A 16,365-nucleotide genomic window follows, 5' to 3' on the forward strand; every position below is an offset into this window, starting at 1 on the left:
TATGTTAGGAAATAGTGGAATTATGATTCAAAGCCACATTTAACTTCAGAGCCGGTGCTCCAAACCACTTGTTCCATGGCTTCAAATGATTTGCAACAGTGGGTTGCAAAGGGACATAACTGGAGGAAGGAAGGCCAGTGAGGAAATAGTTGCAGAAATCCAGGTAAGAAATGTTGGTGGACTTAACATGGCCTTGGAAATGGGAAGGAGTGGGAGGATTCCAGAGATATTTAGGAAGTACAATCTACGAGGCTTGATGCTCGTTTGAATATGAAGGACAATGATGAGAAGAGGGAGGAGATAAGGATGACCCTTATGTTGTGTCTTCGTGGATGGCATGTCATTTGTTGAGATAGAAAATGGTGGAGGGACAAGTTGGAAGCACCTGTGGAACACTCAAGTGCAGATGTCCGGTTGGTGGTTGGATGCTTGGGCCTGAAACTCAAGGGAGGCTGTGTAGCTAACATCAACATGTAATTGTTGACCCACAGAGTGGATAATAGAGAGTATGGAGTGAGAAGAACAGAGAGTTTCTTCTAGGACAGCCATGCTAAAGCAGATCCAGCTGTTGAGCTTTGTAGAACATAGCTGGACTCTTGGTTTATTTGTATCCTTTTCAAGAACTAGTCTTCACAGGTTTGTGGAGTGTCATGTTATAAATTGTAACCAGAGATCTGTGTTGAGGAAGCACAAAAAAGGGAGGCTACCGTAATAAAGAATAACTGGCCTTCCTGACATTTTTGTTTGATTTAAAGTCAGATGTAAACTTAAATATGACTCATAAGAACATATGTGCTCAATAAGGTATTATTATTATACAAGGAATTGCCAATTGCCTATGTATTAATTACACAGAAGGACAAATGGATTAAAATCCAGCAGCAACATCAATGGAGGCTTTAGCTTATCAATGGCCTCTTTAAGATGTGGCCCTCACCTAGCCAGTGTGGCTCAGTGGTTGAGTGTCGACCTATGAACCAGGAGGTCACGGTTTGATTCCTGGTCAGGGCACATGCCAGGGTTTCAGGCTCAATCCCCATTGTGGGATGTGCAGGAGGCAGCCAATCAATTATTCTCTCTTATCACTGATGTTTCTATCTCTCCTACTCCCTTCCTCTCTGAAATAAATTATATATATTTTTTTAATGTGGCCCTCACAACTGAACACAGTCCTTCTCCTACATGAGCAATTAAACTTTTCTGTATCTTATATGAGGTGCTATAAAAATGAGATTCTGAACCATGCCTTCCCCTGCTACCCTACGGCTTCTCTAAATAGAAATTCTGAGCCACCTTTGTTGCAATCGTCATAACAAGATGGAGATTTAGGCTTAGTTGAATTCATTTTGTCTCTCTTTTCTCTTAGAAAGGCTCACAGCAGTCTCTACATGATGTGGCTTCTAAAGATTCAAGGACCATCCACCTTACTAGTCTGCAATGGAAACGGCAGAAACGGACATTCAAACACCACGACTTCCATTCTGTTATTAATCACTCTGTAGGCATGTGCCCCCACCGCAAGGAGTGAACTGCACCAAACTTCAGCACTTCTTGTCTCTCCCTCTGGAGAGGAAGCAGAACTATGGCGCTTTATAGCTGCTGTTTGATCCTCTTGGCATTTACCTGGCACACTTCTGCCTATGGGCCGGACCAGCGAGCTCAGAAGAAAGGGGACATTATCCTCGGGGGACTCTTTCCTATTCATTTTGGAGTAGCAGCCAAAGATCAAGATCTAAAGTCAAGGCCAGAGTCTGTGGAATGTATCAGGTAAGGGAAGGAGCCAAGTCAAAAATCTCTTCTCTTCTGGGTGGTTGGAGAAAAGCTGTACCAAACCCAAAACAATTCTTCAAACTTGGTTTTCCCTTTTCAAAAATGGTGATTGGTAATCATGCTGAAATTTATTATCCTCCCACCCCTGACTTTTTAAAGAAATTTTTCCAAAGTATATTATCACCTTCCTTAACCTGGACATCAGAGACCATTACTGCACCCCAAGTCTTGACCCATCTTCTAAGAGAGAATAGCACCTTCATTTTGAGATTTGCAATTTCCAAAAGTGATCCAATACTTTTCCTTGGTCTTCCTAGTAGCTGAAAAATGAAAATGAAAAGTAAGATTATTCTTTAAAAAAAACTGGATTTTATTTATGTGCTAGTGAGAGCTCACAAATTAGATAACATTCTCACATGTTTCTTAGGAATTCAGAAAAACTAAGTGCAGAATTTTACTGATCCTGATTATATCCTTCACATAACCCATGTGGACAGGAGCCCCTTTGCTGCACCCTGCTGGTCAGAGTCGTGCATGTGCCACATGCATACCTAAGATCAAGCAAGAAGCTTCACATTAAATAATATGTATTATACTAAGAAAGATAGCAAAATTAGCTTAACAGTACCGATGTTTTATGTAATGAAAAATCCTGTAATATCTCTTCATAACTTTTCAGATTTTAAACAAATAATTAAATAACAGAAACGTAAAGAAAATGACTAAGAGAAGACATTAAAAGTTAGATCGGGACCTTCAGCACCCTAAACGATATAGTGGAGATTGTATTTCTCACCTCCTGTCATAGAGTTCAAGTAGTACAGCCCACGATGCAAAGGGAGAACCTGCAGAGTTGTTTTGGGCACAGATACACTGACTCAGCACATTTTTGGAGCCTTGACTCTGAGCCAAGTCTTCAGAGGATAAAACTATGTCACTGACCCTATTTCTCTGGGTTAATTTGCTTGATTTTTACTTAAAACAATGTCCTTTGAAGAGCAATCCATGCTCATTTTTTAAAAAGAGGAAGTAAAAATAAACCAAAAGCACACAATTTTAAAATCATATTCCACCACCCAGAAATAACCAATGCTTGTGAACAACCTTTCTATGCATAACATTTGCTTACTTGTTTATTTACAAAGGTGACACCACCCATTTCCCTTTCCCCTTTGACCTCCAGGACTTTCGTGGTCTAAATTTGTGACTTTGCAACTCTGAGGTTATTCTTGGGCTCCTACATATTAAAATCCTAATCTATTTTTATTTTCCCTAGTCCTTTTTCTTTTTAAATCTCTATATTACCAAGGAACCTCAAATTCTTTGCTGGGTGAGTCAGATACAAATTATTAGTTCTGTTACTAATAACAGTCTTTATTCGTATTATTCCCTAACTCTGTGAGGCACCATGCTGAGACTTTTGCATAATTATCGCCTGTTCCCAGCCACCCTATGAGGACTGTGTTATCCCCATTTACAGAGAGGACCTTGAGTCTCAAAGAACCCAATGTCATGAAACCAAAAAGTAACAGAGCCAACCCAGCTTTGCCCAGTCCTTACTCTAGAGTAGGTGACCGGAAAGCTTTCCATGTTCTTCCATTTCTTTTTTCTTCCAGGTACAATTTTCGGGGGTTTCGCTGGTTACAAGCTATGATATTTGCCATAGAGGAAATAAACAGCAGCCCGGCCCTTCTTCCCAACATGACGCTGGGATACCGGATATTCGACACTTGCAACACCGTTTCTAAAGCCTTGGAGGCCACCCTGAGTTTTGTGGCCCAGAACAAAATTGATTCTTTGAACCTTGATGAGTTCTGCAACTGCTCACAGCACATCCCCTCTACCATTGCTGTGGTGGGGGCAACCGGCTCGGGCATCTCCACAGCCGTGGCAAACCTGCTGGGGCTCTTCTACATTCCCCAGGTATCCGGGCCTTCTTAGATGGGGCAATGTGGGCTGGGGTCAGGAGAACCGCCTTGGGGGGCTGCCATCCTCGGTGTCCAAACAGTTTGCTCTTTTCCTCTCTCTGGCTTTACATGGACACAAAAGTCCTTTTAATTACTTGGGACATTGGATCATGACCATTGGGGATTTTTGAGACCCTCCCCACCCCCCCAATATCAACATCAACTAGACCTTCACAAGTCTTCCAAAATTCATTTAAATATACCTTATGTAACACTTTGTTATGACTTCTATTTATTTATTTGTATACCTTGCATAGAACTTTTCCCCCCGAAGTGTTCAGTTCTTTAATTTCCACGCCATTCCTTTAGTAAATGACCTTTCTTCTGCCTTTACTAAAAGGTATGAGACCATATGCGTTAATCAAGCCCTTCAAACCCCAAATATGTCCCTAATCCTTTTCTACTCCCTTAAACATCTCTTCCTCTCAACTATCTGGTTGGAAATTTAGCTCAGAGAGAAGCAAAGCATGTTTTCTTACAAAACAGGAACTTGGTTGCAGATTCTAGAAATGGAAAATATTCTATTCCATTTAACAATTATTTATAGAGTGTATATGAAGAAGCATCTCCACCCTCTAGGAAGTCAGCATAGGTGGGGAGATGTCTGTATTTTCAGTGAATTGCACATTGACTGAAACATGTGCTTTGATAAGTGTTTGTTCAAAGTTGCATATTTTTTTCACCAAAAAAAGAAGATAGCAAACTTTAAATGTCATTTTACAACCTAATTTTTCTCCCTTAATACTATAGAGCAAACCTTTTCTCATGCCAATATTTATAGATCTATGACATCATTTTATAATAGTGAAAAATTGGAAACAACCTAAATGTCCATGGGTGGGAGAATCAGCTCAATTGTGATATATTTCTTATATCAATTTTTAAATTAAATTTTAAATCACATTTTAAAAATCAAATTTTGAAATTTTTATGTCTAATATTTAAAATGTATAAATTCCTTCGATAAATCCACATTTCTATGTTGTGAGGTCCTTGTTTTGCTGGATGCTAGCCATTATCCCTTTACATACACGTGACAACTGAGAAAGTCTTGCCATCATTTCCCGGATCCTTACTTTCAGGGAATTAAAGGTGTTTCCCATGGGGAAGCCCTGGCTCTGTAACTTTTGTGCTAAAATGATCTAACAAAGTGAATGTGTTGGGCAAAATGCAAATGTGTATCTTTTAAGTTTCACATATGGTGCAGTATTATTTTCAATACACAGTTAAAGTAGATTGTTGTGATCTCATGTCCAGCAGGTATAAGATGTAATTGTCATCAATAAAGAACATGAAGGGAAAGATTTTAATTTTTTGTGATTTGAATGAAAGATAACTTTAACTTGAATTTAAATATTAGAAGTGCTGAGAAGACAACAGTGATTATCAGTCAAACCAATGTAAGTGTATCTACAGCAGTGGTTCTCTGCCCTGGCTGCATGTTGGAATCACTGGAGAGTTTTCAAGATACTGATTCCTGGGTCTTATTTCCCAGAGATCGTGATTTCATTGATGTGAGATGCAGCTTGGGTGTTGGGAGTTTGGGAAGTTCCCCAGGCAATTCTAATGTGCAGCAGAGTTGGGAACCACAGCTCTGCAGGGTGGGGTCAGTGGTATTTCTGTGCCACTCACGCCACCAAGTGGATGGAACGAGCAGACCAGCTAGCCTGTTCTAACCATAGTAAGTTGTGGTCAGAACAGGTTAGTGAATCATCCATGAAATTCTCCCCTAATAATAAAAAAATTTTTGTGTTTTTTTAAGGGTTTTTGCAGCGGGAGGGAGTAAAAAGTGGTGTTTATCCCCCCACTGAACAAATGTTATGAATGCATTCTTTAAGAGAAACATACACATGAGGGATATGTTTGTTTTTCAATTGTATTCCTTTAAAACCCTTTTTGGCCAAATTTTCAAAAATCAAAAAGTAAGCAATAATGAATGGATTTAAAAATGCCCAAGTATGTTTTTCATTTGCAAAAACCTGATTTAGAAGCCTATTGGTTGGGTCTGCAAATAGAGCATCTCAACAAATTATTTAATCTCACTATCTATCTCATTAACTCCCACAGTACAGCAAGCAGGGGCTTATTCTGAACAAAAATTTTTTTGTCAATTTCATATTATAACTTCCAAATTCAAAGTTTTTATTTTAAAAATATGCCTGCCCATTAGCAAGATTGGTCCAGTTTTTCATAGACCAATGCCTTTTATGTTTTGGTATAGAAACGATTCATTGATAAGAAGAAACATTTTAGAAAAATTCATTTTAAAAACACTGAACATAGGAAATTAATTGTTTTAGTTGGTGATAAATATCTAATAAGGCATTCTCCAAAATTTCTTTAACTTCATATTTTTAAGAAGTTTAAAAATCTCTCTAGAAAACTGGAGAAAAAGTGATATTAACATCCCTCATTACCTAAAAGAAATTCCATTAAATATAAAAATGCTTTTTTGTTCTTCAGAAGAAATGGTCCAATAACTTGGAACTTCCTAACTGGTGAGCCAGGACACACAGGAGTGCTACAGATAGGCCAAAGCCTGCCAAGATATTGATCCCCTCAAATTTTTGGATGGCTAAGTCAGAGCACCCTCCACCAGGGCTGCTCAGCCTCTTCCATTAACCTCATTTTCTGTGTTAGCCACAATGTTGGAGGGGGAGGGGAGTTGGGAAGCTCTGTACTAACAAATGCTTTACATGATATTCAGATACTTCTGCAGGCAATGATCTTTTACCATCTAAGAAAAGGCTTTCTTCCCTTGGTGCCTCAAATATAGAACGGGCTATGTCTAAGAAAGTGGAAACACAGCAAGGCAGCTTTCCATGGTTCCTTTTCAGCCTCTCTAGGTTTTAGAGACCCACCTAAAAGCCTGTCAAGAGGCCTAGGCCATCACCTGAAATGAACAGAGGAAGGGGCTCTGAATGGTGACAGAACCCACTGAGAAGCCAGGAGGCGAAAGGATGTATTTCTGACTACATTTAATAATGTATGTCATTGTTATGGTGGTGCAGGGAAATTGAGCCTAATAAACCTAATGACTAATTGAGCCTAAAAGATTAACAGTTCTTGTAAATGACTGCAATTAAGGATACTTTTATCTAAAGTACTGTGGGGAGGAGGACGGGGAGAAGGGGGAGGGAAGAGAGTGAACAGCTAGAGACTAGAGATGGACAGGAAGAGAGGAACTAGGCAGACTAGGAAAGGGGAACCCCTTGGGGCTCCTCTGAAGAGACTTAGGTTCATAACCCAAAGGGAACCTATACCTTTCAGAAGTGAATCATGGAAAATGTGTTCATCGCAGTAAAGGGGGAGCTAAAATGTTCATATCAGAACCTGGACCCAACAAGCAGAAGATGTGTACATGGGTATAGCGTAACCAAGAGGCAGTACCGAGGAGGTGAGGAGAAATGATGGGACAGGGCATAAATACTCTCCGTGAAAGAATAAGTGGATCCTACTATTGTTGAGCTGACTTTATGGCCAGACCCATTTTTTTTTCAAATATATATATATATATATATATATATATATATATATATTACTTAAAGCATTACAAAGAGTATTACATATGTCTCCTTCTTATTCCGCCCCCCCTTGACATTCCCCCGCCAGATCCATTTTTGAGGGTAGCATTGTGAAGACCCACCCCCTGCGAATTAGAATGCTCCCTGATAGACTGACTGACAGGTGCTTGGATGCTCACACTGGAGATTCTGGTTGTCCTCACCCTTTCATCGTGTCTGCAGTGAAAAACATATTTGATAAATTATATTAATAAATGCTCAACAAGCCACCTCCACACAGCCTTGAGGCTCACCTAGCACCTCCCCCATTCATTCATTCTGTGTTCTGTATTCTTTCCAGGTCAGTTATGCCTCCTCCAGCAGACTCCTCAGCAATAAGAATCAGTTCAAGTCCTTCCTCCGTACCATCCCCAATGATGAGCACCAGGCCACCGCCATGGCAGACATTATTGAGTATTTCCGCTGGAACTGGGTGGGCACCATTGCAGCTGATGACGACTATGGCCGGCCAGGGATTGAGAAATTCCGAGAAGAAGCCGAGGAGAGGGACATCTGCATTGACTTCAGTGAACTCATCTCCCAGTACTCTGATGAGGAAGAGATCCAGCAGGTAGTAGAGGTAATCCAGAATTCCACAGCCAAAGTCATCGTCGTCTTCTCCAGTGGCCCAGACCTTGAACCCCTCATCAAGGAGATCGTTCGGCGCAATATCACGGGCAGGATCTGGCTGGCCAGTGAGGCCTGGGCCAGCTCTTCTCTGATCGCCATGCCGGAGTACTTCCATGTGGTCGGAGGCACTATTGGATTTGGTCTGAAGGCCGGGCAGATCCCAGGCTTCCGGGAATTCTTGCAGAAAGTCCATCCCAGGAAATCTGCCCACAATGGTTTTGCCAAGGAGTTTTGGGAAGAAACATTTAACTGCCACCTCCAAGAAGGTGCTAAAGGACCATTACCCATGGACACCTTCCTGAGAGGTCAAGAAGAAGGTGGTGGCAGGATAAGCAACAGCTCCACTGTCTTCCGACCTCTCTGTACAGGGGATGAGAACATCAGCAGTGTTGAGACCCCTTACATGGATTATACACACTTACGGATATCCTACAATGTCTACTTAGCCGTCTACTCCATTGCTCACGCCCTGCAAGATATATACACGTGCTTACCTGGGAGAGGGCTCTTCACCAACGGTTCCTGTGCCGACATCAAGAAGGTTGAGGCTTGGCAGGTACATCCTTCACTTAGATAGCAGTTCTCTGTGTAATAGAGCAGAGTTTAGCCAATCTGGGCAAAACGGATAAAATGGTTACCGCAAAACGACAAGATCCTAATAAGGTCACTAAATGTAGCTTTGAATTCAAATTGTCTTTACAAATGTCTGAGCAACTGACTCTGAACAATTGATAGTAATTTAATTTGAATATCTGTTTAAAGTTTTGGCTCAATTGTCCTTTAGCCTAGTGGTTCAGAATACTTACAGTATGGCCCCTAAAAGGTTTTTAATATCCTGGGATAGATTTAGTACTGAGGGGAGGATGCTTTTCTAATACTTTAATTTACAGATACTGCTGTAACAAGTATTTTTTTAGTATTTATTACATTTCATATGCTAACAGACATAAAACTAGTGTTACTGTGTATAGTCACCACTTTGCAATTATATTACTCAAAATATAATGTACTAAACCACCCAGTAGACCATTTAAGCTTAGGACACAAGCAAGTCAAAGGTACAGATAAAGCTTGCCTTAAAAGTATTTGATATTGGACATTTCAAAAAGAAGCACTGAAATAGTTACAATAGAAAATAATCAGAACTTAAGTGGAATTCCAACACTCATTCTATGGTTTAGTCTAGTTTTATATTTTTAAATTACATGTAGGAGAGACATCATAATCTCTTCATTTCATAGAACTTATGAAGATAAGTCTGACCTGACTTATGTCTTACATAACCATTCATGTCTTGCATATGTATCTTGATTTTTATTTTTTAAGTATAGTTGGTATACAATATTATATTAGTTTCAAGTGTACGATATAGTGATTCAACATGTATATACCTTACAATGTGATTACCACACTAAGTCTAGTAATAACCTGTCCCCATGTAACCTTGCCACAATATTATTGACCATATTCCCCTTCACCTTTTTACCCATCCCTTCACTCCGCCTCCCCTCTGATAACCATCATTTTGATCTCTATTTCTAGGAGTCCATTTCTGTTGTGTTTTCTTTGATTGGTTGTTTTTGTGTGTTCTTTAGATTCCACATATAAGTGAAACCATACTAATTTGTCTTTTTCTGCCTGACTCGTTTCACTTTGCATAATGCCCTCTAGGTCCATCCATGTTGTTGCAAATGCCAAGATTTCATTCTTTTTTATTGCTGAGTAATATTCCATTATATGTAATTATATACCACATCTTTATTTGAAGAAAACAAAAAGTAATTCAAAATGATATATGCACTTCTAAGCTCATTGTAGCATTATTTACAATAGCCAAGATATGAAAGCAACCTGGGTGTCTATTGATAGATAAACGTACCTTGATTTTTAGATGGTGAACCTGCAACCCAAATACATGCCCTTGACCATGAATCAAACCTGAGACCCTTTGGTGCTCGGGCCAACATACTAACCACTTAGCAATACCAGCCAGGGCCACCCTAGGTTCTTTTGAAGATGAAATGAGATGATGTATATGAAAGCAATTTGTAAATTTTTGAACTCTAAACAGATGGTGGTTATTATAGTAGGATTTCAATATGTCTCTAATTAATCAATTAGAAAAAAACACTAAAGTAGCTTTGTACACAGAACCAAATCACCATAGACCCTTTGGGAAAGATACCGAGACACAAAGAATGTACAACCTGTGTCACTCATGTTAGAGATTCTCAGGAGATAAGGAGTGACTGTTGAGGGTTGGCAGAATGAGTCAGGACACACACAATTTTAGTTGTCCTTGTGTGGGAAATACCTTACTCAGACATCATTGTTAGCTGAAGTTTCTAATCTCTTTGAGGTCCTTAAAGTTTCCTTCCTTGCACTGCACACACCCCCATCCCCAACCCTGTCAAAGAAAGAGGAGCTTTAATGAAGGTCAAAGACCAAAAAGAATTCAAAAGCCATGACTCTAAGTTATGGAGTTTTAAGAAGAAGAAATAAATAGACAATCTTTGAGTAAATGTCTTTTCTCTCTTCCCTTGCACATCCCCTGGAAAGAGGAACCCAGCTTCTGAGAGCCTATAGAGCCAGGGTGGGGTTGAAGGGGAAAACACTTCCAGTGGGTACTTTGACATTCTGCTCTTCAGTAAATCCTCTCCCAGGCAAGGATATAAGACCCAGATGATCAAGATCAAAGCTTGGACATATGAGAAAAAAGCCAAGAATCAGGCTATAGTCAACATATGAACTTTTAGTTGTAGGCTATAGAAAATGCAAACCAATGGGCTTAAACAAAAGAAGGAACATTATTAGTAGCTCATAATACTGAACATCTCAGAAGTACAACTAGATGCTTTCATCTCCATGTCTCTCTTCCTTAATCCTCAGGATTAACAACAGTTTCAGGTTCATAAAATCCTTGCTGCTAGGCTCTCCTTACTTCCCAGGATCTCTTGTAAAAGTCCCAAAATCCACATTGATTGACCAGTCCAGGGCCACATATTCATCCCTTAAGCTAGACTTCGTAGACTGAGAGTAAGGCAGGGAATAGATCCTCCACGTTAAATCAGGATGCTATTACGAAAAAAAGGTGGAAAGAGAAGGAAAACAGCAAAATAAAGTGTTCTCTACACAGACACCTCAGCTGACCCTAGTACAGGTAAAGATGTGGCCTCCTGACTCACATACAGTCTGGTGTAATTCATCCAGGAGAGGAAACAGGAAAATAAGGCCAGAGCTCTAAAGAGGAATAACATGTGAGTACCAGCCAAAATGTCCTGTGCTTTAAGTCTCCTTTGAACCTCAGGATTCCAGGCAGTTGGGTGGGCGTTCTGGAATTTAAGATCTTGGCCGTGTGTCTATCAGAAGATGGACCAGCAATGATTCACACTCATTATTAAGACCTACATGGAAACTTATCACCCATACAATCTATACAATCTAATCCAAGAATCTCAGCCTGGAATTCCACCTTCTCTCAATTGTTTTATAAGCCAAGTATTCTGGCACCTTCCCACAAAACACTAATTACTTTTGGCATAGAATTTTTGCTTACATACTATCCCACACCCAAAGAGCCATTGTTGTTGTCTATCATTGTCCACAGCAAACTTTTAACTTTTTTAAAATTTACTGTCTCCTGAAAGTCTTTTCAAGTCATACCACACACACACACACACACACACACACACACACACACACACACACGCACTTTCTGGCCATTCTTTCTTCCTCATTTTTGCCATTTATACACCCAACTTAAGCTTCCAAAGCTCTTCAGTTGACTGAAATAGTAAGGTCAATTATAATTTTATTTTGTTGACCATTTCTTCCCCTCCCCCCTTAAAATTTGTCAACCAACTAACTCATATGCCTCAAAAGTAATACTAACAGGTAATTTATGAGCATACAACACACAATTACCTCCTGACCTCCACGGAGACACCCCCTGCCCCGACCCTCCTCGCGCTGCTCATCAGCTCTCTCTTCACTGTGATTTCCCCCATTATACTACTCTAAGCTTCATGAGGGCAGGAACCACGTTTGTATTCAGCACTGTGTCCAGAACACCTGGCACCTGAATATGTGTAGAATAACGGAATGAATGAGTAGCAGTCTAGTTGATTTGACCTGACAACACTACTTAGAGTCCTTTGCAGAGAATTATTCAACCCTGAATCAAGCACTGGCCAGTGTATTCTAGGCTGTGATTGGAAGAACCTGGGTCACACGCCCAACAATCAAGTTTGAATGGGGCATCATGTAAGTAAGTATGGAACTGCCTTCTTCTTCTGTCAGGATGATTGTGCACAAGGCATGCTTCCTACTTTCCTCCACCATACACAAACCACTCAGTAGACCCAAAAAAAACAGGCATGCATGATGACAGTTCCATGGTAATAACAGAAGCCAAACAAAACTGATCTTTCCAGGAATTGCTGGTACTGTTGGGGGTTGGGAGAGGGGAAGTGAATTGAGGTGAGAGCCAAAGGAGATGCAAAAGATGGAGCCAGAAAATAAGGCTGAGGTTAGAGAAGGGAATTGGTCAAGGATTTTCCCTATGCTCTTAGCACAGGAAGTGGGCAAGAAGCAATAGGATCCTTATCTGTGTGAACTCTCCCTCTTAGTCCATGTGAATGAGGTACTTTGTGCATCTTGTGCCACTGTCCCTCTGTGTTTGAAAGTGATGCCAAGAGTAGAGGGGGAGGTTAAATAATTGATTATTAATGGACAGGGTGAAATTTTTAACTCGAAAAATTCAACACTCATATGATTTTATTTATATGCCTGCTGTGATGATGAAACACTATTCAGGTTAGGATTTGAAGTAAAGAAGAAAATAAAAGATGTCATTCAAGTTGGACCTTGAAGGCTGGATAGGATTTGTGGAAAGGATCTGTTCCTTGGAGGAAATGTAAACTGCAAAGGCAAACACACCCAACAATGAAGGTGAATCACAAAAACATTATGTTACGTGGAAAATATTCAGACCAAAAAAAAAAAGAATACATAACTGTGTGTTCTATTTATACGATATTCTTCCTCTAATGATAGAAAACAGATCAGCGGTGGCCTAGGGCTGCAAGTGGGGGTGGGATTAATTTGGAAGGGACATCACGGTACCTTTGGGAGTGATGGTAGTGGCAGTTACACAGACATATACATTTGCCAAAACTCAGAACTATACTCTTAAACTGGGTGTATTTTATTCTATGTAAGTTGATTGAGAATACAAAACAATGGAAAGTCCCATGGGTGGGAAAGTACAGGCCTTTCATGGAGATCTGGATGTCACTCAGTTTCTACCCTTTTCCTATTATGGCCTCTTGTGTTGCCATAGTATTATACATGTCTCCACCTCCCACTTTTAAAATATGTCCATTTTCTCAACCTCGGTTGTATACTAGTTAACCTATTGTAACTAGGGATAGACAACTTAATAGATACTGTCTACTCTGACTCCTACACCTGCGTAGTAGTATATAGTGAAATAGTTAAGAGTTTGGACTCTAGAACCAGACTAACTGGATTTAAATCCCAGTTGCTACCTAATAACTTTATGACCTTTGGAAGTCATTTAATGTGTCTCAATTTCTTCACCTGAAAAATGGAGATATGAAACATAAATTTATTATGAGGATAACATTAGTTCGTATGTATAAGGTACTTAGGATACTGCATATATATAAGTGTTCAGTAAATATTAGTCTTGAGTATTATTCTTTTGTAGGTGAGGAAAGTAAGACTCAGAAAAGCCAAAATGACTTGCCCAAAGTCATATTTAGCCAATAATAAGAAAGGCAACATCTGCCACAGGCATTCTTTCTCTGATGAGGCCAAGGTAACTGTTAAAAGAACCATGTACCCAGATGGTTCTCTGGGCACATGTTTTCTAGCTCCTGAGAGCCTAGCCAGGTCAACTGATGGTTTCATAGTAAAGATACTGATCCATAGCCTTTAATCTTCTGGTGTACTGCTGTCATCATTCTTATATGGAACAGTTGTTTTTTTGTACTTACCCTTCTCTTCAGGTAATGCTCAGCTGTTACTAAAACATTATTGCACTACTAGAGGCCCAGTGCACGAAATTCTTGCACTCATTGGGGGGAGTCCCCTCAGACCGGCCTGTGCCCTCTCGCAGTCTGGGACCCCTCGGGAGATAACCATCTGCTGGCTTAGGCCCGCTCCCTGGGTGGCAGATGGCAGGCCCGATCCCTAGGTGCCTGCCCCGCCTCCCCAGGTCATACACACAGGAGGGCCAATCCGGGGGTTGGGGCGCCGCCCCGGGTCGGGTTGCACACGGGACACCCCGGGTGGGTCGCACACAGGACGCCCGGGCGGGCCGGCCGATCACTGCTGCCCCGCCCGGCTGCCCCGGGTTGGGTCGCACACGGACGCCCACCACCCTGGGTCGCAGATAGCAGGCCCGGATGGCGGCAGGGCAGGCAGGATGGCGCTGTCCTGCCCTGCCTGCAGTATGCAAATTAGCCGCCATCTTTGTTGGTGGTTAATTTGCATATCGAGCTGATTAGCCAATGGGAGGCATAGCAAAGGTACAGTCAATTACCATGTTTGTCTATTATTAGATAAGATGGTGATTCCAACTCCCTTTTTCCTTAACAAATTGGTGGAAGTTTTATAATAAGTTTATTCCATATTTTGAGTATTTACTGAAAATTAAATGTGTGCTCATAATAAAAAACTTGACATGTAGCCCTAACAGTTTGGCTCAGTGGATAGAGTGTCTGCTTGTGGACTGAAGAAGGGTCCCAGGTTCGATTCCAGTCAAGGGCATGTACCTTGTTTGCGGGTTTGATCCCTAATAGGTGGCATGCAGGAAGCAACTGATTGATGTTTCTCTCTCATCGATGTTTCTAACTCTCTATCCCTTAACCTTCCTCTCTGTAAAAATCAATAAAACACATATTTTTTTTAAAATTGACATGTAAAATATGATATTTAGCTGTAGCTTTCTTAAAAGATCACAAAGGAAATATTTCCCCCAAAAAATCCAAAACTTCTCTTTTTCTTTCATAAAGAGAAAATTAACATTTTATCCTATGAAAACCACAATTCTTATGATATGTCTACCCTACCACTATTAAGTAAAATCTTCTAGCACATTTTAAAACAAATTCTACTAATATTTTCCTGTTTGTCTGTTTGTTTCTTTGTCTTAATCTGGAAGGTTATTTTTCTTTTTAAGTCAGAACACAGAACATTGATTATAGTTATAGCTCAAAGAAAGAAATTGTACTGGCCCTTTATCCTATACTATAGTTTTCAGTAATTTGCTTTTCAATATATAGGTTTAAGTTCAACCAATTACATAAAAGCCTTAAATTCTGTGGTCCTCAATGGTAAATTTTTTAAAAAGTGAATCCTATGTCTTTTCACTTTATCTGAAAGTTCTTTTGTTTGTTTGCTTGCTTATTTGTTTTTGTTTGAGTGTAGAACTTAGATCTTTATGTTTTTATCCTAAATCAGCCTGATCCAGCCTGGTTAAAACTTCCAGTACAGCCACAGTAGGAACAGACTTCTTGTCTTGTTCATGATCTTAGGGGGAAAGCAGTCAGTCTTTTTTAAAAATAAATTTTGATTGATTTCAGAGAGGAAGGGAAAAGGAGAGATAGAAACATTAATGATGAGAGAGAATCATTGATTGGCTGCCTCCTGCACACTCCCTACTAGGGATCGAGCCCACAACCTGAGCATGTGCCCTTGATTGGAATCAAACCCGGGACCCTTCAGTCCGCAGGCCAATGTTCCATTCCACAGGCCGATACTCTATCCACTGACCAGCTAGGACAGTAGTCAGTCTTTTACAATTAAGTATGATGTTACTAATGTAGGTTTTTCATAGATGTCCTTTATAGCATTGAGGAAGTTCCCTTTTATTCTTAAATGGCTGAGAGTTTTTATCTGGGATGGAAGTTGGAGATTATAAACATGTTTTCTGTAACCATGGAGATGATCATACGGTTTCTCTTTTGTAGCATGTTAATGTAGTCAAATGCTAAACTAACTTTGCATTCCTGGGATAAACTCGACTTGGTCATAGTGTATTTTCCTTTTTGTAGATAGCTAGATTTGATTTGAGATACAGTGGAAGCGAGCACCCCTACACTTAGAGGCTGGGTCGTGCCTTACTCTTTCTTGGTGCCTCAGTGACCTCTAGCACTGGTCCCACGTGAAAGACAAGCTGCTGAGTGCCCACTGCCTCCTCTTGACCCATGTCAGGGGCACTCAGGAAGCAGAGCCAAGAGCCTAGTGATGCTTCTGTAAGGCATACCCATTAAGAGCACAGGCTTTGCACCCCTTGCTAGTTGTATGGCCCTGAAAAGATACTTTTGTTTTCTGTGCCTCGGTTTCCCCCTAAATTGAAATGGGGTAATAGTACTATTTGTTGTGAAGATTAGATTAGGTAATAAATT

General features: G+C 40.4%; 1 protein-coding gene across 2 annotated transcripts in view; it reads left to right on the forward strand.

Annotated features, from left to right (window-relative positions):
• Nucleotides 1-16,365, forward strand: part of CASR (calcium sensing receptor) — a 102,061-nt gene that overhangs the window by 53,842 nt on the left and 31,854 nt on the right. For both annotated transcript variants that reach the window (XM_070406302.1, XM_070406301.1), the window contains exons 2-4: nucleotides 1,367-1,767; nucleotides 3,387-3,693; nucleotides 7,602-8,486. In XM_070406302.1, the coding sequence (XP_070262403.1) occupies nucleotides 1,583-1,767; nucleotides 3,387-3,693; nucleotides 7,602-8,486 (1,377 nt within the window). In that variant the 5' untranslated portion in view covers nucleotides 1,367-1,582. The remainder of the gene's footprint in view (nucleotides 1-1,366; nucleotides 1,768-3,386; nucleotides 3,694-7,601; nucleotides 8,487-16,365) is intronic.

The sequence above is a fragment of the Myotis yumanensis genome, unplaced genomic scaffold (assembly GCF_028538775.1).
Source record: "Myotis yumanensis isolate MYYU_CA2020_CCGP unplaced genomic scaffold, mMyoYum1.0.hap1 SCAF_2, whole genome shotgun sequence".
Taxonomy (NCBI): Eukaryota; Metazoa; Chordata; class Mammalia; order Chiroptera; family Vespertilionidae; genus Myotis; species Myotis yumanensis.